The sequence below is a fragment of the Centropristis striata genome, chromosome 10, assembly GCF_030273125.1.
Source record: "Centropristis striata isolate RG_2023a ecotype Rhode Island chromosome 10, C.striata_1.0, whole genome shotgun sequence".
Classification (NCBI taxonomy): Eukaryota; Metazoa; Chordata; class Actinopteri; order Perciformes; family Serranidae; genus Centropristis; species Centropristis striata.
In genome coordinates, this window is record NC_081526.1 from 39,089,105 (window position 1) to 39,113,854 (window position 24,750).

General features: G+C 41.6%; 1 protein-coding gene across 1 annotated transcript in view; it reads left to right on the forward strand.

The window, feature by feature from the left end:
- Nucleotides 1-875: 875 nt before the first annotated feature.
- The window catches only part of LOC131978489 (peripheral plasma membrane protein CASK-like), a 63,370-nt gene continuing 39,495 nt past the window's right edge, over nucleotides 876-24,750 (forward strand). The window contains exon 1 of the mRNA XM_059342146.1: nucleotides 876-1,697. Within this exon, the coding sequence (XP_059198129.1) occupies nucleotides 1,639-1,697 (59 nt within the window). The 5' untranslated portion in view covers nucleotides 876-1,638. The remainder of the gene's footprint in view (nucleotides 1,698-24,750) is intronic.

The following is a 24,750-nucleotide window of genomic DNA, read 5'->3' on the forward strand; positions in this document are numbered from 1 at the left end:
GGAACATTTAATTTCTACCCATTGAAAAAGTCCAAAGGAAACTGCGTAAAGGATAATGGATGGATGAATTAAAAGATGTTTAGTTTGAAAATCTGTTAGTAATGCCCAGTTAGAAAAATTCTAAAGTGACAGAAAGTTAAGATAACGTGCGAAAACTTGTAATACTTACTTACTACTACTTGTACTTGTAATTTACTTCAGTATTTTATATTTACTGTATGTAACTTTTTACTTCTACTCCACTAAATTCTAGAATGAAAGTTTTTACTCCCACGTCATTTAGCTGACAGCTTTACTTTACTTACCAACATTTTTTTCCCCACAATATTTTTTATTGAATTTTACACTTACTTAGCCTACATTATGTACTTTTCAGGTTGAGATAATTATGCAATTTTATCAATTAACCCACATAACAATAAAAATGAGCCATACCTTGACATTACTTTAATAACTTGCCTAATTTTAGAAACCATTTGTGTTAAAACACAAATTGACATGAACTAAAACATCACTATTAATAGATAGAAAAAAACTTTTAATTTGAAAGGTTATGCCGGAGAGAGAGTGACGACTTCTCAACTTCAACAAGGTAGTTTATAAGATTATTATTATTATTTTACACAGTCTGTGATTATTATTCATTCATAATGCTCTTCGCTTCCGGGTGGGAACATCGTTTCTATCCATTGAAAAAGTCCGAAAGGAAACTGCGGTTTGAGAAAGCCTCCATGGCGCCACCACGCCGCCATGTTGGCTCAAAGCCCACAGGCCTCCAAGGAGAATCCTGGGTAACGGCTTGGCGCCAAGATGGAGGACGGCGGAGCAGTTTCATAACCCCCGTGGAGGAGGAGCCTGGTTTTCTGGAAGCTCCGCCGCGGAGCTGAACGTCCAGGCAGGCGGGCACACGGCGACAGCGGCGGGGGGAAACCAACACACTCTAACGGCTGGAAAAGTGTTACCGAGCCGCGGAGGAGAGACGTTAACGGAGCTTTTAGACACTTGATCCGCCCGGCAGGTAGACAACACCGGACCACTGGTGCTGTTTATCCCGGGAACACGTCACAGTCACCGGGATCCGCTCGGGGAAGTGGAGATCACCTGGATCGGTGCTGTTACCGGGAGCCTGGTCACACCGACCACCGGGACCAGAGACACCACGACCACCCGTCTAGCTGGACCATACACACACACACACACACACACACACACACACACACACACACACACACACAGCAGTGGAGGAGTTTACTATAATGTTTGTGTGACAGACACGTATGGTTTTGCCTTGTAGGACCGGAGTACGGTACCGGGAAGCTGTGGGGAAAGGCGGGGCTCGAACCCGTGGACTCTAACCGGGATTACCGAGCTCCCCGGAGCCGTTCACCCACAGCGACGCAGCGTTTTTTGGGGGGCGGGGGGTCGACGGAGGAGGCAACAACTGGAATTTAGGAACCTTGGTGGGAACTCTTACCGAGCACCGTGCTGCGGGCGGACCGACTGTCTGTCGGTCAGTGATCGGTGCCCGGCGCTCCGCCGCCTGTCGTGGCCTCCGTCCCCACGCGTTTTTAAGGAGCACCATCAGGTTTTGGGACGCATATTTCGGGGATCTTTCCCCCCCCCAGCCGGGGTCGGACTATGGCGGACGACGACATCCTCTTTGAAGATGTGTACGAGCTCTGCGAGGTCATTGGAAAGTAAGTGTTGCATTTTACTTCTTTCATTTCTTTATTTTTCTTCAGGTAAATGTTGGTCAACGGGGCTTTCCAACCAGCTGTCTCTCTCCCCAGGGTGCTGCACGCGTGCCACATGCACGTGCACGCGCATTAACACACAGCGTGGTGATGTTTGTGCAGGGAGTCATGGTGCTCATGTTGTCACCATAATTAAATGCATGGTGACCCTAATGTGCTGTTGGTAACACTATATTATTTAAAAACAGACGCAGGCCTATCCCATCACAATCTAACACTGCTCGGCTATTACTGCCTGATTTATGGAGCCATGGACGTGACAACAGTTGTTGTATTCCCCAGTTTTATCGCTTTATTCATACAACACAGATAAGATCAGTGTGGCAGCATTTATTATCATCGCTCCTCCTGCACTGTGTGTGTGTGTGTGTGTGTGTGTGTGGGTGGTTGCACACACACATGCAGTACTTGGCATGATAGCGTGTGCTTTGACCTGGTGGCAGTTGGCAACTTGCTGCAGAGATTAAAGGGCAGGGCACCAGACCATCATGAGTCATGCACGCTGCACATCTGGTCATCGTTAGTGACTGAAGGTCTCATCCAGCTACATGGAGTAATATCCACTGAAGGGGAAGAGGAGGAGAGCAGGGCACGTTTTGGAAATGTTTCTCCCTGGAGGAGTCCAGGCATTCTGCTACTGACCCCATGATGGAGTGCTGCATCTCAACCTATATGATTAATATAGTTGCAGTATAAACAGTTGATTTACTACTGTAACCTCCCTTCAAAATAATCGTTTCTGATTTATGCTGCGGTTGCACAATTACCTTCCTCTTTTTATAATCCTGCTTTAGAAGTGAGGGAGGTAACAAAGCTTGGTGTATCATTAACATTTATCCACATAATTATCATTTATTGCAGCCAGGGAGAGTGTTGTGACAGTCCTAGTGTGTGAAAGTAGACGTTCCCATGCTGCTCCTGGGATGACTAATAGGTGAAGCTGGTTAAAAATGGCACCAAGATGTGTCCATGCAGCTCCGTTTTTTTAAAATTTGTGGTCACCCAGGCTTCTTGGTCATTAGCATTTATACTGATAAAGTTTTGTTATTGCCGCAGCACCTGCACCACACCTGGGACTTTCCACCTTAATATCTCACTGCTTTGTGAAAGAAGTGAGCGTAGGAAGCTCAGAGACAGTCACTTTGTTTTGATTTGCAGTCGAGACAGTTGACTGAGTGGAGAAGATCTGTTTGAGGGGTGGAAAACTGTTTCTGCTTTGGCCGACGCATGAATAACTGACTGTGTCATCCAAACTGCTGGTCTTGAATGAAGCACTTCATTGGGCGTTACAAACAGAAGCTCCATGTGAATCAGGAGCTTGGCAAGCTTGACAGACGCAGCCAGTCAGTCATAGCAGGCTGACTGGTTCTGGGAGTTCTCGGTGTCACAGAGATGGTTGACTGTTTGACAGGGTGATAAGACCTGTGCTGCACTCTACATGTTGAGGCAAGCCAGAAAAATGGTGTCTATTGTTTTTTTTCCACACAGTCACAACCAGTTTCTTTCCCTCTCACTCAAAAGCATGGACCTGTTTCCTCTAACAGCTTCATGCATAATGTAAAAAGACAATAATGTTAAATACGTGTTAAGCCCGTGAGGTTCCTGTGGGGCAGGAGGAACACCTTCTAGAGCCAAAAGCTTTGAGTCAGCTGGACACAAACACACTTGGTCTTAGTTTTCTTAATCACAGTCTTACTCATTGCACTGGGCAGATTGTCTGTGATTTACAGTTTGCAGAAGAAGAGAGCGGGCCTTTTATCAGCCGACCTGCTGCTCTCTGTGTGCAGAGCTGCTGCAGCCATTGCTTCTTTTTAAAGACTGCACTGAAGCACCAATTGTGGTTTTTTGATCCTGAAAGAGAGACCGGATTAACCGGAGGGAAACCCAACCAAATGACAACACGGCAGTCAGGAAAAGGCTCTGCTTTAAAAAGGCCGAACCGTGCATAGTGTCCATGTGTGTGTTCTGCAGGGTTTTAGCCTCCTATAGTCTATATATAGGTCATCCTGAGCTGTGCTTGGAAAGCAGTGTTGTGATCCCTGCTCTGTGTGTGTCCCCTGGCTCATGGAGGTGTGTGGCCCTGTGGAAAACAGGATCCACCCTGTAGTTGTGTCCATATTTACGCATCAGTTGACTATGCATGAACAAGATTTAGCCCTTTGCTTGTATTTTTAGAGCACTGACCTCAATCAAAAGCCTGCCTGTCACCCACGTGAGCACGTTGTGTACATCTGCCTTGCTGTCAGATTGATCCAGCCCCGTTGTGCTTCAGTGTCCTCCTGAGGCACAAAAACAAGAGCATTGGGGTGAGGGTTGGAGAAAGTAAAACGGAGACCAAGAAGACAGGGATGTGGCGAGTAAATCAGCGAGGATAAGAGAGGAAGAGAGGTTGCATGGGATATGGGATGAGTGAGGGAGCAGGAGAGGTCAGGGGCACAGTAGAAGGAAGCAGTCCATTAGTTTGACTCACACATTAAGAGACATCCTGTGCCTTCGGGCCATGCTCTTTTTCTAGTTCATCCTTTGGAAAAAAAAGTTGTGCGCGTGTTTCTCACAGTAGGGGCCGTAACGCAGCACCATGCATAAAGAAACGGACAGAAAGAAAGATGTTGTTTGCTTTTGTTTTCTCCTTGCAGCTCTAAACTGCACTGCAGTTAATACTGGGTGACAACAGCAAATGCTAATTTCAGTGCAACGGACCAAAACCGCACAGCATCTCTAGATTTGTTTGCTTTGCATTGATGTCATGCTTGCAACATGAGGATGCAGTCTGCACAGCATTAATGCCCCAGTCACAGGCCATTGAGAGGCTATGGAGCCTCTCATCTCTGTTAATGGAGCCAAAAATGGGAGTTAATATTAGCTGAACGGATCAATGGCCTACCTGTGCTGCATATTTGGCCTCAGTGTGGATTTAACCGTGGATATTGTCCTATAACATACAGCTCATCTGCTCCTCTGTGAATAAAATGAATTACCCCCCATTTGCATACCTCATGGCCTAGCAGGACACTCGGGGCTGCTGTACAAAGCCTGAATGTCATTATAGCTCTCTGCCCAAGGAGCTGTGTGTGTGTTAATGTGTGTGTATGTGGTGTGTGTCCATTCTGGCGGTTGTGTGGTCTAGTGTGTCCCCTTCCAGGAGGTGACAGGGAGAATCAGCCCGAGGCCTGGCTGGATATCCTACGCATGTGTCCCATTCACCTCACGGAGTGAACCCACATCACCCTGTTATCCACAGGGGGAAAAAACCTGCTAGTTCCTCTGCTGCCTTTTTCAGCTTGCTGTGAGAGAAATTATGGTAATAATGAGGATGGTTTGTAAGTGTGTGTGTGTGTGTGTGTGTGTGTCTCCTTTCCCTCAGGAAGAGTAGAGTGTTTTCTTGTGCCAAGGTGCAACCTGGCAGTTTAGTTAATTATGTATTTTAAAGGGCTCTGCTAAGGTTTTGTGTGTTTATGTGCAGCGTTTGCACACACTTGTCCTTGGTGGAAACGTGTGAAACACACTGACCTATAGCAGACAGGCAGCTTCACTACAGGAGCCATGTTTGTGACAGAGCTAGCCGCGGGGCTGTGGTTGTTAATGGTGATAAGCGAGGCTAGCTAAGGCCCAGCGTGAGTAGTGGCCGGTGACGAATGGGCCAGAGGTATTCTACAAATAACCAGCCAGGCCGAGGACCAGCAGACCTGGGGGCTGTGGGTCACTAGGTTAAACACAGCTTTGTTTACATGGTCCAGCTTAAGTGTGTTTTATAAGGCAGGCTGCCCAACACTGGACTTAATGGCAGTTGTGTTCACTGCAGCTCGCTCTTCTCCTAGAAAAAGATATTTTACACTGGGGGTCAATTTGAATAAGAGCATCTGCCAAGTGGTGGTAATTTCTGCACTGACTTGTTCCTTTTTAGAGGCGGAGGTGTCTCCTCCTCTAACCAGTCCTCTTTAGATCCTAATAAATCCTTTTTAATTGGGAATGTAACATGAACAATACGCCTATTTAAAAAATGCACGTTTTTAAAGCCATAGTGCGTCAACAATGTGCTGGTGCTGGTGACTGAATGGGGTCTGTGTCCTCGGGGGGATTCTCTGGTGGTGCTGTCTCCAGGGCCTTCGTCTGCACCATCTCTATAATCGTGTGCAGCCTGTATTAGATATTAGAGGATCTTGGCCTCTCTGTTGGGGTTTGGAGGAGAAAATCTGCTGAAAGGGATGGTTCCTGCACGCACAATTACACATAGATGATATAGCAGCAAGATCTCACACTCAACTACTAAAATATTTATCCATCCTCATCAAGCTGGAGAAAACACCCCCAGCAGACCCCCGGCAGCTCTCAGTCTCGGCAAGTAAAAAAAAAGAAAAGAAGAAGCTACATCTGGGTTCTTGTTGAGCCACTCAGAAGAACAAGAACATTGTGTTAAAGTCACACAATGGCTCCATGCTGAAGGACACTCCCACTATGTTTACATGGAGGGCTCTGGTGGCTTTTGAGATATTGGAATTTAACATTCCTGTCACTTTTCTTTTATTGTTTCTGTCATAATATATATAAGGACAATGCGTCTGTGGTACCTGTTCTCCCAGGTGTGCCACAGGGAACGCCCCTTTCTGTCATAATATTGATTCAAAACTGTAACATGGTATGTTTAATCCTGCAGTGACTGATTTTCTTTGGCTACTTGTGGGCAGTGGAAACAGCACTGACATATCCTCACCTTTTAAAGTTAATATGGTGAACTTATTAGCAAACAGTTGCTTATAATATTTCCACACCCAACAGTTAAAGTGAACCCGATCTTTCAAGGAGTCTTTGTGTTTGTGTCCACCTGATGTAATGTAATGCAAGTCCAATATTTACTCTCTTTTAGCTCTGACTTTGGTCTCTACCAACCCCTAAGGTGAATATCTGTCTCTTTATCTGCTAAATACTTTTTTCACCAGCTATAGTCTGTAACTGAGTCTGCTATTTATGGATTACTGACTTGATTGCGTACATTTTTACAACTTTTTCTCTAAAAACGATACTGAAACTGGCTGTAAAGCCTTTTACACGGTCACACAGTTTTTATCTTGGTGACCTTTGGACATAAGTGACTGACATGTGAATGATTAAAAAATACAGTAGCATAGTTTCCGTGATTTTATTGGCAGTGATTGATTTGGGCATTGTCCAGCAATTAACCTTACTGATAGATTAATCAATATCTGGTCATTTTGCCTATAAATTGTTCAACAGTTAATTTTCTACAACAGTTTCTGTGTCAAGATATCTGAGGCTAGTGATAAAAAAAAAAAAAAATCAATATTCAAATGTAAGTCTTGAGAGTTTGGAAAATGCTTAATTTTAACCAATATGTTTTCGAGGTTAGAAATAGTCTTGAATTTGAAAATCACCTAATATTTCAAGTCAATATAAACACACATAGATTTCTGTGGGTGTAAAGGTTTTGCATAAACTTTATATTTTGCATTTACAATAACAATTAAGATATGATGATAAAGGCTGGTTTTTGTTTAAGGTATCTTAAAAATGCTTGAATTTTACTCTTATAAGAGCTCCATGAAACTTGAACTTATTGATTATTATTATCACTATGACTGCTGTTGTGTGTGTAGTTTGACTGGATGGCCGATATCAAGGTGGAAGTTTGAAGTGAGCAACGTGAGACGCCCTCACTGAAATAATGTGTATGTGGCCTCCAGCTGTGCAGCTATCTGAGCTCCTCCACTGAACACACACTCCTTCAGATATTTATAGAGGCTGCCAGTCACTGGTTGGTTTTAAACCAAGTGTAGTTGTGTTTCACCTCCTCAGGCTGTTGTGTATGCAGGAAGAGCTGCGTAATCAGAGCCGCTATCCAGGGACCTCTTCCTTCTTCCTTCTTTCTTCATTTCCACTTCATGTTGGCATACAGGGAGGGAAAGCATGTGACGCCTGACCTTTCTACTAATGGAGTAATAAGTCTCATTGTTGTCAGGTTTGAGTTATCTGTGATACAGCAGCTTCTTCCAGAACACATTGACCCTCAGATATCTTTGTATGGGCTCCTTCCTGCCGTATGGCTGGAATTCAGTGTGAAAAATACCTTGATTCTTGGTTTTGCAGCACATTTGGAGTGACAGCACTCTGTCTGGATATGGTCTTCATCAGCAAACTGAACATGCTGTCTACAGTTACTTAATTAGCTTGGCTGTAAAAGCTTCAGCGATTCTGGATGATTTCCATTGGAAAGACAAAGAGACAGTCAGAGTTTATCTTCTCGGAGACGGTAGAGAGTATTCTTTGTTATTTATTAAAAACTGTTTTCTCCTCTAGTCGTAATTTAATTGTGTTTTTATTAGAGCTGTCCTCTGTGTCTCTGTTTACATTTGAAGCTTCTATAAAAGGTTTTTGAATGAGATGTTGAATGTTTATCAAGGAGCCAAGCCAATGCAGATTCATCTGACCATTTATTGGAGTGAGTAATTAACTATAATAGTGTAGATTCTTTTGTTATTGTGGTTATATAAATGTAAATGATGGTGCTGTTGGAGTGATGTGACCACCCCAGTTTGAGAGCAATGTTAATGTTTTTAAAAGGCTGAACGCCGACTTTTTTCCCCAATACGTTTTGACTCTGACCTTACAGAGTTATTGGAAATGTTTGGATCATTCGGACGACACTAAGAAAGAGAAACAATTAAATCAGATCTGGAGCTCAGTTTAAAAAAACACCCAACATGCATACAGTTTAGTGTATCCATCTTGTTCTATGAGTTCTCAATTAGTAATCGTAACAGGATTACATCATGAAATGACATGCAAAAGTAAACGATATAAATAAAAGTTGCACAACAGTTAAATCAGTAGCCATGATTGATATATATATATATCATAAAGCTAGATATAACAGATACTTTTATCTGGTACTAGATGGAGCTCAGTGGATATATCAGTAGAACAATAATGGCCGATTATTGAAGAATTTGACCATTATTTTTGGGAGAATGCCAGAAATGTTGAGAAGTGACATCTTTTTTTTGTCCTGAATAAATATTTGCAATGTATTGTGAGAGAAAAGGAGTTTATATCAGTTTAGAACTTAAATGTATTGAATTTGTTGATGTTTTTAATTAAAAGGTGATTTGCACGAGTTTAATTATCGGAATTGTTGTCATTGAATTTTTTCTGATTGATGAATTATTGTGACAGTAAGAAGTGAAGAGCAGAGCTGTTGTTTCCTGGAGGACCTGAAGCAGACACACACTCTGTTTATATGTGTGAACACCATCACAGTTTGTGGTCACAGCAGGTTTCTGTCGGCTAACAAGGTGATACAGTACCTTTTTTATTAATACATTATTTATGTATTATTCTCCACCTGACCCTGTGAGTGCTCTCCCACAGAGATGTGTGTGTGTGTGATGAGTTGTAGGTTCATTTGGAGGGTTGATGAAGAAGTCAGCTGCAGCAGCACAAAGGTTCCTGTGCTTTATAAATAAACATGATATCATTGCTGACCAGATGACTGTGTTATTTTAGCGACTGGTGGTTTTTGGTTTGTCTGAGTCGAGGATTAAGTTTCCAAAAGTCGCTGATGCAGCCAGTGACATTTCACTGCTGTTCTTTTTTAACCTCCTTTCTCTTGTTTCCAGTTTATTTTCTTTGTCCTGCTGTCGTTCACTTGGGGCCTTTTCAATCTAAACCGATTTCCATGCTGCATGCCAAAGCACACAGTGTCACCTGGGTTACAGCTGGGCCTCCTGGAAAAACAACACCCACCATGCAACACACAGGGAAAAGACATTTCCCTGCCCAGACGCTAAGAAACTAGCGTTTGGGAGTTTTATAGCAGCTGAATTCTGCAGGGCATCATTCATACTGTCAGCCCACACAGAACATCACAAGGTAGTTATTGAGAGCAGATTTTCTCTCTAAGACTCATTCACTGCCTGCATGCAACAAACACATAAAACGGTGAATGTATTCGGAAACAATTGGTTTTAATGTTGAGCTTGTGCTGCCAGAGACGGTGAGGCCTGTTTGTCTGTTGACGGGACGAAAGTTAAAGAAGAGAAAAGTTGGAGCTGAAAGTAAAGAACCCTTCTGTGCAGAAGATGTTGAGATGCTTTTCAGTGATTTCATCTGTTTTCACTGCACTAAACCTTCAGATTTACCTTGAGATGTGTTGCATATTTCAGTTAAAGTTGTAGTTCATATTAAGTCCATTATCTCACTAAGATGTTAAAGATAAAACAACTGCTGGGCGAGCTTATAAGGCTGAGTAAAGTTAGAGAAAAGGTCTGTTTGAGTCACAAGAACTCTGAGTGTGCTGGTTTATGTGGTTTAACGAGACCTGAGAGATAGTCAGGTTCAAGTCTCAATGTTAAACTCTGTAAGAATAAGTACTGGAGTCATTGTGGTGTAGAGCAGCGTGGGGATTAGGGATGGAAACCTGCCAACTCAATTATCTGTACTGTTAACGATCAATTAATCGATTAATCGCTATGCATTCATGGGTAAAATAAAAAATATATATATACAGTACTATGCAAAAGCATGTTTCGATGACAGATGCTTTTATTTTGAAAGGACGAAAAGAGACTTGACCCTGTCGATCTGTAAAAAACCACGCTGCCAACCCAAATTCCATAAAACACAAATATAATATGTAAACTAAATATGCTAAACAATAATGATTATTAAACTAAACAATCTACCAACAAAATAAAATATTATCAAAATAAGCAAACGTCTAGAATAATCAAACAATACTCATTGTTATTAACAAACTAAACAGACAACTAAATACTAACAAGAACTAAATGGCTCCAACACATGACTTTATCCGCTGCTCAGATGTAATTCACCTGTAAGTAAGTAAAGTTTATCTATAGAGCACTTTTCATAGATACAATCACAAAGTGCTTTACAACAGGGATAAAATGCAGTAAAATATAGAGTTGATAGAAGAAAAAAAAAAAAGCTCCGTGACATTCAGGCCAGTCGTTTTTTTGTAATCCTGCTGACAGACAAACTAAAACATAATGTCCTTTGCGGAATTAATGATTATCTTTTATAACATGACAGTTAGATGTAACACCATGTGCACATAACACCAAGTAGCTGCAGAGAAGAAGACGTGGACCCAGGACGGATCCCTGAGGAGCACCAGGAGTTCCTGAAGCTCGCTGCTCTATTTATCGTGCATTGATCGGTGTAATGTGAATAGAAGTGGGACTGTTTCCTGCCTCAAGGCCTCTTCCTCACCACGCGGGGCCATTGTTAGTGCAGCAGCAGTGAAGGCCTGCAGGTATATTACTGTAGAAGGTGATATTTTTATCACTCTATTCAGCCCGTTTTCTATAGAGCTCCATCTCAGCACTCAGGTTTCTCATTATCCATGTTGGTGAAAGACCAGCCCCTTTCTGTCTCATGCACACTCACTGATGGGTGTGGGTGAGTTTTTATATAATTAACCTCTATTAAATGACGTAAGTCAATTAGAACAAATGTATATTTACAGTGCTAGTGGGGCGGGACAGCTGGAGCTGGAGAGCTGTAGAACTGTTTGGTTGTCCTTGCACTCGGCATACTAAGGTGTTTTTTTTTATTGCAGCTGCAGAATTTGTACTTCCTGGCCTCTCGAGTATTGCTATGAATTACTTCAAATAAGGCAGTAGCTAAGTGACTGAATTAATAATAAATGAAAGCACCTTACAGTACAAATGCCCCGAGGCAATCTGTGGGATCAGGAGCTGATCCAGGGACTTTATTAATACCTTTTCTAAATGTGTGAATGTGGCCTTTTATGTGGGGGAAAAATACACAAAAATGTAATAAATTTATCTAAAATTATACTTGGAAGCTGCAGATAATCAGTTTGTTAGTACAGGGAGTGGTATTCATCTTAAACAAGTTAAACAGTGGGTGGAATCACAACACTGCAGTGCATTTGTGAAAGCGATAGACTGGAGCTCTGTAATATCACAAGATTTGCTGAGTAGTGTTCGTCCCCACATTCTTTAGTCCTGTTCGTCTTCCAGCTAGTTATTTATTCACCTATAAAAGCTTCCAGGCTCTAACAAGGTACCAGCCCGTTAAAACTTACTGCCTGTTAATTGGAGGGCAACAGATTTCACTACCTTGCTTTGTAGCTCCTGCTTTAAGGGTGTGACTGTGTTGACTCAAAGATTTGTCAGTGTGGTTGGTACATTTTTAGCTGTCAGGGTTCCTACAGGGGCTGGACATTTGATTTTAATGTAGTGTTTAGATTTTGATTAAAGTGCTTGAAACTGCTTGAAATATAGGTTAGTATAGTTTACTTACAAACAAGTGAGGTACTTTGAAATGTGCATATTTTAATTTGTCTCCCTTCTTTAAAGTACTGCAATGAAACATCATTTGGGTTTTTTGACAGCACAATAGTATCTACTTTAATGTGATGAAGAAGTGAAATCACCAGCATGCTGTTAATAATTACTGTAAATAAAGATTAGTGCTGCACATCTAAGAGAATCAATGTATGGGCAATATAATGCAATCATTTTAAAAGCAAGATATGCATCAACTATTAAACTATTTGTCGGAACATCTTGCTAGTTCATTCAGAAGGTATTTCTGAATGAACTAGCAAGATGTTCCTACAAACAGTTTACTTCATAATCACACCATTAAAAAAATAATGGGAAATAAAATGATAATTCTCTCTAGTATTGTGGATCATATTGCAATTGCAGTATCAGACAAATTAATCCCAATTCGATATATCTTCCAAACTGTGCAGCTTTAATAAATATGTAATTTACCACAGCTGTAAGGTGCCGGAAAAGCTTGAAAATGCACCTTAAAAATGGCTGAAAAGTGCTTGAATTTGACTTTGAAAAAGGTGTAAGAACCCTGAATTTTGCTTTATTGCATTTATGATCTCAGTGGCTACATTCTTCATCCAACTGTCCCAACCTCTGACTGAAATAAGCATTTAATTTAGTTTGCATTGTGGCTTATTCAGACCTGAACACACATATGGCTGCATGTTATATGTGCATGTGCTTCTACTGCGTGCATGTGCTTCTACTGTGTGTGTGTGTGTGTGTGTGTGTGTGTGTGTGTGTGTGTGTGTGTGTGTGCATTCACATGAGTGTGATGCACGGTGATGGCGGCCCCTGGTGAACACTAGAATAGATGCTTCTTGTTTATTTCCTTCAGACTCTCATTAGTGTTTTTGTGTTTAACATGTCTTGTGAATGGCTATAATGGGCTCTTCTGAGGCCCAAAGTCTCATGTTGCAGTGATAAACAGTGATCACACTGCAGCCTCCCAAACAATGCTTCATATTGATTAGACCAAAGCCTGAGAGAGACTTCCACACTCACACGGACCAACACATTCACCCATTCAACCGTCAAATCAAGTCAGCTCTTTTTATATTTATGAAGCCCAATATCACCAATCACACATTTGCCTCGGGGCGATTTACAATCTGTGCAGAGTATAATATATATAACACCCTCTGTGCTTTCAGCCCTCGCTTAGATAACAAAAAATCTCTTTAATAGGGAAAAACAGAAGAAACTTGGAGTGTAACTGAGGAGAGATCCCTTTTGACCAGGACAGACTGATGTGTGTGCAGAGTAGACCAACATAATAAAACTACAGTATGGTAGAGGTGTAACCATTCTCCAAATACATCGTTTGGGTCAGAACTCGATTTTTGAGCTACACTGCAAAAAAAGAAAAGTTGGGTGAACTCAAAATTTCAAGGCAACAAACTTCGATAAAATTTTAAGTTGGACAATTAAACTAAATATTTTTGTTTTTGAGTTTGCTCAACTCTGAAATCAGACTTTTGTCAACTCAACTGTAAGTTGTACTAACTTATAATTTTACATTGTAATAATTTTTAATCCTTACTTCTGCTAACTTCTGCAATGTGCTGAATTGGCACGATTGTAACGCCGCTATGAAATGTCAGCTAATGTTGCGACCACAATTTTGAGTTAGCATTGATACGCTAATGGCTACTCTTGTAGCTGTAACAAGCAGCGCCGCTAGCATCAGTTAGCCGCTAGCATCAGTTAGCCGCTAGCTTTCGCTAATAAACCGAATTTCACCGATTTCCGCAATTCACAACAAAGAAATAAGAGTTATCAGAACTATTGTCCCTTGTTGTGAACCCCAACTTAAAGATATAAGTAACAACAACTCACCAACTTGTTTTTGAGCAGACAACTGGCTTCCTTTGTTGTGCTAACTTACATTATTGCCCTAAATGTCAATAATTTATATTTCCAAGTTTTACCAACTTAAATCACTGTTTTAGGCCAAAAAATACAAGTTGGCTTTTTTGCAGTGTAGGTTCAGTTCATACTGAACCATAATCAGATATCTGTCTGGTTCTGCCCAGTCGATGATGGTTCGGAGGCTTTTTAGGCAAACGGCAACCACCAGGCTCCTCAGGGACATGGGGGTCCAAGGCCAAGCCCACCAGCAGCCAATGACAGCCCACCAGCAGCCCACCAGCAGCCAATCACAGCCCTCTGCAGGCTGCTGAGCAGGCTAGTGGCTAGCTCTGCATTATATACCACCTGGGCTCCAAAACAACAGCTGCAGCTCCAGAGTGAGTAGGGGGAGGTAAAGCAGAGCACCTGGGATGCCAGATGTGGCCGATAAGCCCCCTGGAGGTGATGTGGCCAGTGAAGACCACCAGTGAAGGAGGGTGGCCACCTGATGAGCCTCCTGATGCTTCCTTCTCCTCTAGATCCTCGCTTTAAACGCCATCATGTCATCTCAGGTACTTTACCAGGGGATTGTACCACCTGGTCCTACATCATACTAGATATTTTTTGATATTGATATTGTCAGATTGACTATTGGTGCTGTCGACTGTTTTTAAAGATGGACGGCGTGACTGCTCTCCATAAGTAAAGCCAACATATTTAGATTCAGCCCTGGTGGCGGGCTGCACTATAGGTCATAAATGCCGCCTACTGGACGTTAGCTGATGGGACATGTGCCAATGTGAAAAAATTAAAAGGTGAAAGAAAAAAGATAATTTCTAGAATTCTGATGATTTCTGTCAGCTGGGTGTTTGGGCAGAAACTGACTCAGACGGCAGCCGATGATGCTTTCAGAAATTATTTACACAGAGATTTTTGTAATATGCATATAATAATAAAGTGGGTAAGTCAGTGATGATGAGATTAAAAAAGTATTAAAGGTAATTCAATTTGTGCAGATTCTCAGGTTAGACCAACTGTTAGACCACAGCTCTTTTCTCCTGCTCCTCCTGAGGTCTCAGAGCTGGAGGAGGTCACGTTTGCAGCTGGAACATGTCCTTGCAGCTGCTGCAGTCCTCGCTATACAAAAGATGGAACCACAAGACGATATCGGTGGACATTGTGTCAGGATTTTCTGGCACAGTTTCCGAACCGTTCCACCCCTGCAGTATAGAAAATCCAAAGATGGAGATGTAAGCAGCTTCACCAAACAGCCAGATCCAGATCCAGATCCAGATCCAGACAGCCTCCTCTCTACCATGAAACCTGGATAAAGTTGCACAAAGTGGGAGCTGTAAACCAGGAATTGTGTGTCCTCTTTGTCCTTGGGCTTGATTTGTGATTGTATCATGGTGCTGTGCAGATATATAGCAAGTCAAACACACCAAACAGGCACACACATATTTTGACATCAACCTGCATCTATTAAATAATTTATTTCAAAGCAGTCTGGCTGTGCTGTAGCTTACAACTGGCTGTAAATCATTGATAGTGGCTGCAGATCCAGTGAGCAGTGAGCAGTGCAGAGGCAGCTCTGTGTGTGTGTGTGTGTGTGTGTGTGTGTGTGTGTGGGCTGCTGGCTGCACATGGCAGGACACAATATCTCACCTTAGAGTCAGATATTTAATGATGCAAACATCTCAGGCTGCTGACTGTACATGGGGAAGATGTTCAGCAGTCTGCTGCTGCATATGGCACCACCCACAGAAGACGGGACAATCAGCTGATTGGAAGAGATACAGAACCAGAAGGAGTGAGTGGATGAGAGAGAGACAGAGATCAGGTTAGGAGGAGAGAATATTCTGAGGAGCATCGGAGCGGAGGGCCTCAGCGGGCCGCAGCCACATTTAGCTGGATATTCTGGCTGTGTTGACATATTGTGTGACAGATGGGTGACACATGCTCTGTGTCCCAGCACCATTGTAAGTGCAACTGGGGCTCAGAGACAGACTCGCTGGAGTGAGCCGGGCTAAAAACCACGTTGTCTTACTTCAAGCTGCCACAATACGATTCACATTTACCACTTCAATTCCCTCCTTATCTCCTCCGCCGCTTCAATCTCTTGGCTTTCCCTCACCTCTTATTTATGAGTGTATTAAGCGTAGTGTAAATATAATGCCAGTACTAAATGCACTTTATTATTTCAGTAAATCTCCCAGTTCAATAATGTGGAGTGCAGTCACTGAACTACCCGTGCATGTCTTGTTTTTTCATCTCGTCCACAGTAATGTGCTCTGGGGCTTTAAACGCTTGTGTTGAGGCATGACAGTGAAGAGGAATTAAGATGAGGAAGGACAATAAAGAAGTATTTGTAGATATTAATGCAGTGCATGTTAACAGGCTGAATATGGCTGAGTGAGTATTGAACTTTAGTTCTTTTTATGCTTCTGGCATGTAGCCTTGAAAACCTTCACCTTTCGTCTTCTTCTGAATAAACAGGCTGACAGCAGACAGGCTGCTCAACACAAAGCTACTCAAAACAGAAAATGAATACCTCAAGTCTTCATGAGTTTGTTTGAGGGTTTTTTTTTTTAATCCCTATAGTGTGTTTTTAGTTGTATATTATTATTTCAAATGTATGCATAGTTGTATGTTCAGTGTTTCCCTAGAATTATTTCTGCTGTGTCTGTGTCTGTGGCCATGAGCAGTGTTGCCAACTCCTCAGTAAGGAAAGTAACTATTGGTAGGGTGGCCGTTTCCTTCACATCAGAAAGGAGGACACTTTGCATACACAGGACATGCAAGAAGATATTTATGGGCTTAAATTTGTCTCAATAATATCTGCAAACGCACAGAGGGTGATCTACAAATAGTCCTTGATTTGCGCACATGTTTTGCTATCTACAAATACAAATTTCTAATTTGTAACTTGTATTTTGGTTTACAAATATGTGTATTTGTAAATATATTGTGTATTTGTAAATACCCAATTTTCCATTTGTAAAAACAAAATTGTTTGAAGTGTGACTCTGCATTAGTGAATCATCATCACACAGCATCTCTTTCCTCAAAGACGCATTCTGAGACGTTCTTGACTAGATCCACACAGATCCACCAACAAATATCTGGTGACTCACAAACGGCCCGCCAGAGGATTTGTAACTCGTGTGTTGGTTTTTACAAATAAATGTGTATTTGTAAGAAAAAAAGGCATTTGTAAAACTGAAAATTCTGCTTGTGAAGTGTGATTCAGCATTTGTGGATTGCCAATCACACACACGCATCTCTTTCCTCAATTAAATATTTTTGAGACATTCTTGTCGAGAGAATCCACAAACACTCAGCGATTCACAAATGGTTGTCAAATCGCAACTGAGAAACTTCGATTTTAAACGTTAAACTGCTTTATTCAGTGTTTTAATGAACAAATATGTTTGTTTTTGAGAGGAGGAGTCCTCTGTGGATAATTTATCACCCTGTTCAAACCTGCTGAATGTCTCCATCTGAGAAACAAGCTTAGCAAAAATTAGCAGCAGCACAGCCGACGTGCTGAAAGCTTTGGGGAAACAGATTTTTTAATTTGAAACTATTGTTTTCCGTGTTTTTACTGGTTTTGAATCAGCGGGTTTGAACTCTGGCTCCCGGGAAAAAAACTCCCGAAAAAAAAACCTCACTGCGAGGAGCTGAGTGGGATGACGGCGTTGCTCCGTCCTTGTTGTTGTTTTGATTGACAGCAGAGTGGTTGAACACGACGTACTGCACATATTTATATTTAAGTTATCGTAGAACAATTCCAATGCACGACCAGCCTCAAGATCACGTAGTCGTCAGGATGATTCAGCTCATCCTACGATGGTATGTGGCACAGAATGGCTTTTCATCTCACCACGAGCTGACCCACACACACACACACACACACACACACACGCACACACACGCACGCACACACACACACTCCATCCACTGTGGGCTCTCTGACTCTATTGTGTCACTCCTACTCGTGCCCTTGTACAAGTCTCTGCTCATACTTGTTCTCTCTTTTTTCTTCTTCTCTCAGTCTGTCAGCCTAAATGAAGCTGTCATTACTGTTTCTACACAGCCAGCTGTGTTTGTTCTTGTACAGGAGTTATATGAAATCTCTGTCGTGGTATCAACTGGGCAGAGAATGAATGGAAACCTGTGACTCTGTGACTCTGTGGCCTCCCTGCCTGCCATCTGGAGCACTGTGGGGAGCTGACGGAGTTCAGGCTGCATATGTTGTGTGTCGCTGCATGTGTGGCCAGGAGATCTGCTGTAAAATACACCTGTCCACTAACTACCTGTCCACTAACTACATGCACACAAGCAGCAGCAGCAGCAGCAGGACTCTGAGTTAAAACACTGGCTATCACGGTCACTTCTCCTGCTCCCTGACTGGATGAGCAGTCTAAAGCACTGTCTGTGTGTTCATTCTGTCAGCTATGAATGTGTTTGTGCTTACACGGTGAATGGTCTGCTACAGATATGATAGATACTGCAACACACACACACACACACACACTTGCACTCACCCTTTCAAATATTTACCCTCTTCTCTTCCAATCTGTGGATTCACCTCCTGGCTGTTTGCTGCTGGGCTGGAGGAGCAGAGTGATGAGCTGAGAGTGGAGATCAGGTGCACCTTGCAAGAATGAATCATTGAGAGGAGGACGGAGGAGGAGGAGGAGGAGGAGGAGGAAGGAGGAGGAGGACTAGTAAGGCATGATCACACCAGCTTGTGCTCCAGGCGACTGTGATTGAGAATGGCTGAAGTGTTACAACTGATTTTTGCTTTTGGATCACCTGACAGAGAGAGAATAAACCCTGTGAGGGGAGTCTCAGCCTGCTTCTTGAAGAATACTGAGAATAAGATTGTAAAATACACAGCTCAGTCTTTAGAAGGGCTCTGTTCTGCTTCCTACTGCAGAACTACATGCTGGTCATTTCTACCTTGGCTCTCATTTCTTTATCCTATCTATGATTTTAGCCCTTTGAACCAACTGTCAGGGTGTGATCCATGCAATAAGGCTTGTCTCCAAACATATAATAGCCTCAACCTGCAAGATATTTTACCAAACTTTCTGGTCAAACAGGTTATAATAAACAAAGGCCTTTGCTTCAGTTTGGTTTTTCCAAAGTTACCACAGAGCTTTGTTCCATCCAGCTGTCAGTTCTTCTGCCATAAAAAACAAAATACTGCCATTAATAAAACAATTAATCCAGCTTCTTCTCTGTTGTTCAGGCTTTGATACAAAACCCTTTCCACTGCCAAACTTATTTGTCCAAAATAGAAAATATAAGCCTATAATAAGCGTCTTTGGGTTATCGAAAAGCGCTATATAAATTCAATGAATTATTATTATTATTATTAATAAAGATAAACATCACCTCTATCAAGCAGACCAGTGAGCCCACCTTGTACTGGTTGAACTGATTTAACCTCATCAACCGTGTTTACATATTTTACCTGTATACCCATAATTCAACAAGCTATGCTCTTTTTCAAAGTCACCAGACTCAATTGACACAAACACAATTTTCACCTTGCTGATTATTATACTACATGCTTCATGCTTCAATCAAATTTAACAGACACAATATGAAACTCACCAAAACAGCCTTGTTTAGAACCTGATCTGATGAAAACATCACTCTTTTCTTCTTGTGCATCACAATTTTGCATAACTACTTAATTTCCAGCATTTATATGCATTTATTTACTAACCAGGACGTTTTTTGCACAAACCCAGATCAGTGGTTCTGTAACATATTCAGTGAAAGTGCATACGTCATTATATATGCACTGTTAGAGATCCTCTGCCTCTCATGCTGTTGCTGACCTTTCTGTGTTGTAGCTACCGGGTTAGCTCACTAAATCAGTAGTTCTCAAACTTTTTGAGTCTCGACCCCCAATTTAACATGCATGTTGTCCGTGACCCCCGCTCACTGAACACAATCTCACACGCACAGTTCAGATCACCCAAAAAAGAAACAAAATGACCAAAAAAAGGAAACAAAATTACAAAAAAAGACACAAATTGACCACAAAATGATCAAAAAAGACACAAAATGACCTCAAAATGTTAAAAAAGACACAAAATGACCAAAAAAGACACAAATTGACCACAAAATGATCAAAAAAAGATACAAAATGAACAAATAACACACAAAATGACAAAAAAAAACCCACACAAAATGACCAAAAAAAAGACCTTAAGTGACCAAAAAGACTAAAACACATTAACACATGAACATTTTAACAGTGGAGACAGAGCTGACTTCCAAAATGATTTGGCGACCCCCAGAAATCATCTCGCGACCCCAAGGTTGAGAATAGCTGCATTAAATGAGTCTGCCGCTAAGCAGCAACTTTAATAAATTTGCACTAAATTGACAAAAACGTGATGATAATCTTCCAAATCGTCCAAACCACAAAGGTTACGTTAACCTCGATGGTTATCTAGTTTAATAATAATAATAATAATGTAATAATTACCATAATAATGGTAAGGTTAAATCAACAATCGTCAAAATTTTATCAATTCAATTTATTTATTTCAACGTACATGTCCGTTTTCTTAAGGAACTCCCAGAAGGTGAAACAAAACCCAGGAAACGTTTCAGGCAGTGTGAATCTTTCCCCTGTGTTGTCTCATAGCCAGTTGCCTGGCGCTGGGCCAGAGGTTATCTGGTTGGAGGAACATTTTAATGTTGGACAGTTGGACGAGGGCGCTTCACTTTACCTAAACACAGTTTAATTGCTCTGGGAAAGAGGGCACGCATTAATTGCCAGCCTTGCTTTAATGAAACGCAGAGCTGCACCAGTTAGTTTCTAATATGAGGACGCCCAAAATTAAGCCTCCATGTCAGGAAATGTGTCTTTAAATAAGTATCAGCAGAGCAATTAAATCAACTAGCTGCAGCTGATTCTGTGATATTAATAATCCGTTTCACACCTGTGCCTTTGTGTTATTTAGCCATGTTAAATACCTTTTTAGAATCTGCAGGGAGTGAGGTTAGAAACTAAAAATACATGTTGGCTGGAGAAGCAGATAGAAGTGACTAGAAGCGTGTTTTACTCTGCTGGTGTTGTCAGGACCATGCTGGAGAGGAGCGTCCCCGTGATTCAGGACGGGATGAAATGTGGACTGAGGTTTAGTGAAGGGACACGCACACACACACACACACACACACACAGGCAGATAACAGCAGCACTCAGCAGTTTTTCCCGGCCGTTTCTGAAAGCTCTGTGTTCACCTCTACCAGAGCTCCTGACCGAGGACGCCTCCCAACTCATTGTACAGTTGTGTACATTTCACACACACGCGAACACACACACACACACACACACACACACACACACACACACACACACACACACACACACACACCCACCACCTCTCTGCATGTAGAGTGACTCTGTAAAGTAATCTGCTGACAAACATACAGTGACAACACAGGTTATTTAAACACTCTACTTCCTTACTACTCCTCTGTTTGGTAAACAAACAACACACTGACACACACACACACACACACACACACACACACACACACACACACAACATGCTCACACACACACTCCATATGGTTGGCCAGACAGTATCAGAGTGTGTGTTGAGCTCTGTGATGCCATATGTGAGTGTGTTTGTGTGATATCTGGGCTCAGGCTGCCCACTGGTTAACACCATAGTGTTTCTACATGAGGAGCCAACAGAAAGTAATTGTATCTAAAAGCATCCAGCTATATTCTCATTTCTGGATGAATGTGATAATTGTTGACGCCTCAGGCTCCAAACTTATGGAAGACCCACGCTCTCTGGTGTAGACGTGACCTTCAAGGTTCTCAGCAATTATTCACGTTTAAATACAGTTCAGAGACGTTGGTACATTTACACATTTACACTGTGTGACATCACTTAACACACATTATATATCAACCTGCAGGGGATACAATAATCTGAACTCTCTCTCTCTCTCTCTCTCTCTCTCTCTCTCTCTCTCTCTCTCTCTCTCTCTCTCTCTCTCTCTCTCTCTCTTACTACATTATGATAAATACCATAACAAATGATGTAATTATGATGTACATGCTGAAATGAAAGTGCAAGTCGAACACCGCTGTCGATAAAGTGGAGAGGCTAGCAGCAGGTTGTGCAGACAGACGGGATCAAAGTGGAATCATCTCTTAATGCTGAGGTAACCTGCTGTCTGCAGGAACTCCTCCATGTCTAAAAATGCATATTCAGAATTCAGAACATAATGAAAACCAGGAATTATAACGAAACACACAGCCCATTCTCATGCAACTGCACGGGTCACGACTTTTAACCAGTAATTTACATAACAAACATACTAATTTCAACCCAAACTATGATCTTTTACTCAACCTCACCAAGTAGTTTTAGTGCCTAAACCGTACCAAGTGTTTCACAACATTAACCAAGTGTTTAATTTGTAGTTTTGTTTCACATCAGTGTAGTGAAACATTTCACTCATTGCACATTACTCTAATTCACTGCCACTTCCACATGCTGGCACTATTAGTTTTAGTTTTTTGCAAACCACTAGCAGATGTAGGTTCTTGGTCGTTTGTTTGTATTTTTATTTTATACTGTTTATTTAGTTTTTATTAAAATCTTTTTTTGTTTTGTATTTTATGATTCTATTTTATTATCTTAATCTGTTTACTCTGTACAATCCCTATGGGGGATCAATAAAGTAATATATTTTGTTAACCACATGTTCAAAACTGGCCAGGATATTTTTCCTATCCCTGAAATTACAGGTGCAGAGAGTTTACCATCAACTCAACTCAAACAGTAGTAATCTTTCTTTACAGCAGTAGTTCTCAACCTTTTTGAGTCGTGACCCCCAATTTAACATACATGTTGTCCGCGACCCCCACTCACTGAACACAATCTCACACACACAGTTCAGATCATACAAAAAAGAAACAAAATGACCAAAAAAAGGAAACAAAATGACCAAAAAATGATCAAAAAAGACACAAAATGACCAGAAGACACAAAATGACAAAAAAAAGAAACAAAATTACCAAAAAGACACAAATTGACCACAAAATGATAAAAAAACAAACACAATTTGACCACAAAATGATTAAAAAAAAGACACAAAAAAGCACACAAAATGACCAAATAACGCACAAAATGACAAAAAAAAAGACATTAAGTGACCAAAAAAACTAAAACACATTAACACATGAACACTTTAACACAGTGGAGACAGAGCTGACTTCCAAAATGATTTGGCGACCCCCAGAAATCATCTCGCGACCCCAATTGGGGTCCTGACCCCAAGGTTGAGAATAGCTGCTTTACAGTCCCTGACACAGCTCTCATCATATATTATATTATAATATATTGTATTATGGTTCTTTACACTGGTGCAGATGTTTAACTCCTAGAAAAGACTGAGGTCAGAGGTGACACATTCACCAGCAGAACTCCAGTATACATGCAGGTAAATCTCTGTATAGAATATCAAGGTGCTGCAACCAAAAACCAAATTGTGCAAATAAGCCACTACAGTGTTCAGACTTAGTGTTGTGTGTGAGTTTCAGGTGGGCGACAGCCTTCGTTTCATGCCGTTAAACCTGTGAGGAGCTCTCACAGTCACCTCCCTGTCACCTTCTCCTCACACTAACACCTGGCAGGTATTGTTAACAGCACACCTGAGCAGGTGAGACCTCTGCAGGTATGGGTGCTGCTGCAGGTCTGGAGGTGGAGCATCGTATTAACGCTGGAGTAGTCTGGGTTAGTTCCCACGGGGTCGCCCCACTATGAATAACACAGTGTATAGGAGTGAATGAGTAGAAGCCTGAACTAAACTCTGATGCAGCAGAATAATAAGTGTGATTAGGATCAGTTGCCACACTTGCGTGCCAATTGGAGCCAGGCAGTTAATGGAGTGAAATGTGAGTTCATTATCTCTCATTAACATGACAAAGCTCCGTCGTTAAGATCCTCAGACTTTGTCCGTGTCTAAATGTGAAACGCTCTCCTTCTTTGTCCTCGTTTCGGTTGGAGATGCTCTGCAGCGCTGCAACGCTGTCAGAACCTCCATCCTGTCCCCAAACGCTCTCCATCACACCTGTACTGGCTTTAAATAGCCCAGGATTATTATCATTTCATGGAGAAAATGTCAGTAATTCGTTAAGAATGGCTTCCATTTTCCAGAGCCAAACGAGCCGTCTATAACCATAAAATATGTCAATTATATTGATATAAAATCATGTAAAGCAGTAAAGCATTACAAAGCATGCACATTTTGGACATTTGTGCTTGAGAAGTGGTTGTACGAGGTTCTTATGTGGACAGGGGCAGCAGATAAACATGTTTTAGACAGATAAAAAGTCTAAATCAGTTTAAAAGTCTGCTATATTTGTAGTATTTTCCCAGTCTTCCCTTGCTGTCAGACAGTCAGTAGTTTCTGACTGGTTCCTCAGGCTGTTATCATGCTCTCCTCAAGGCCACTAGACTTCTGACAATAACAGTAATTTTACCTTGCAAAACATGGTAGTTATTGCCTTGGTCAGTTAGTTTTTGTTATTATGTGACTTTTTGAAATCCTAATAAAGCCTTTAAATCCCCAACATCACGCAACAACACAAACACACTGACTGATCCAGGCAGCAGTCAACCAATAACTCCCAGCATTTGCAAGTTCAAATTACTGTTTTTGTCAATGGAGTCTGGTCGACGTTGCCAAACTGTCAATTTAGTTGCTCTCAAAAGCATATTGCTCTCCATAGGTTGTCAGACATA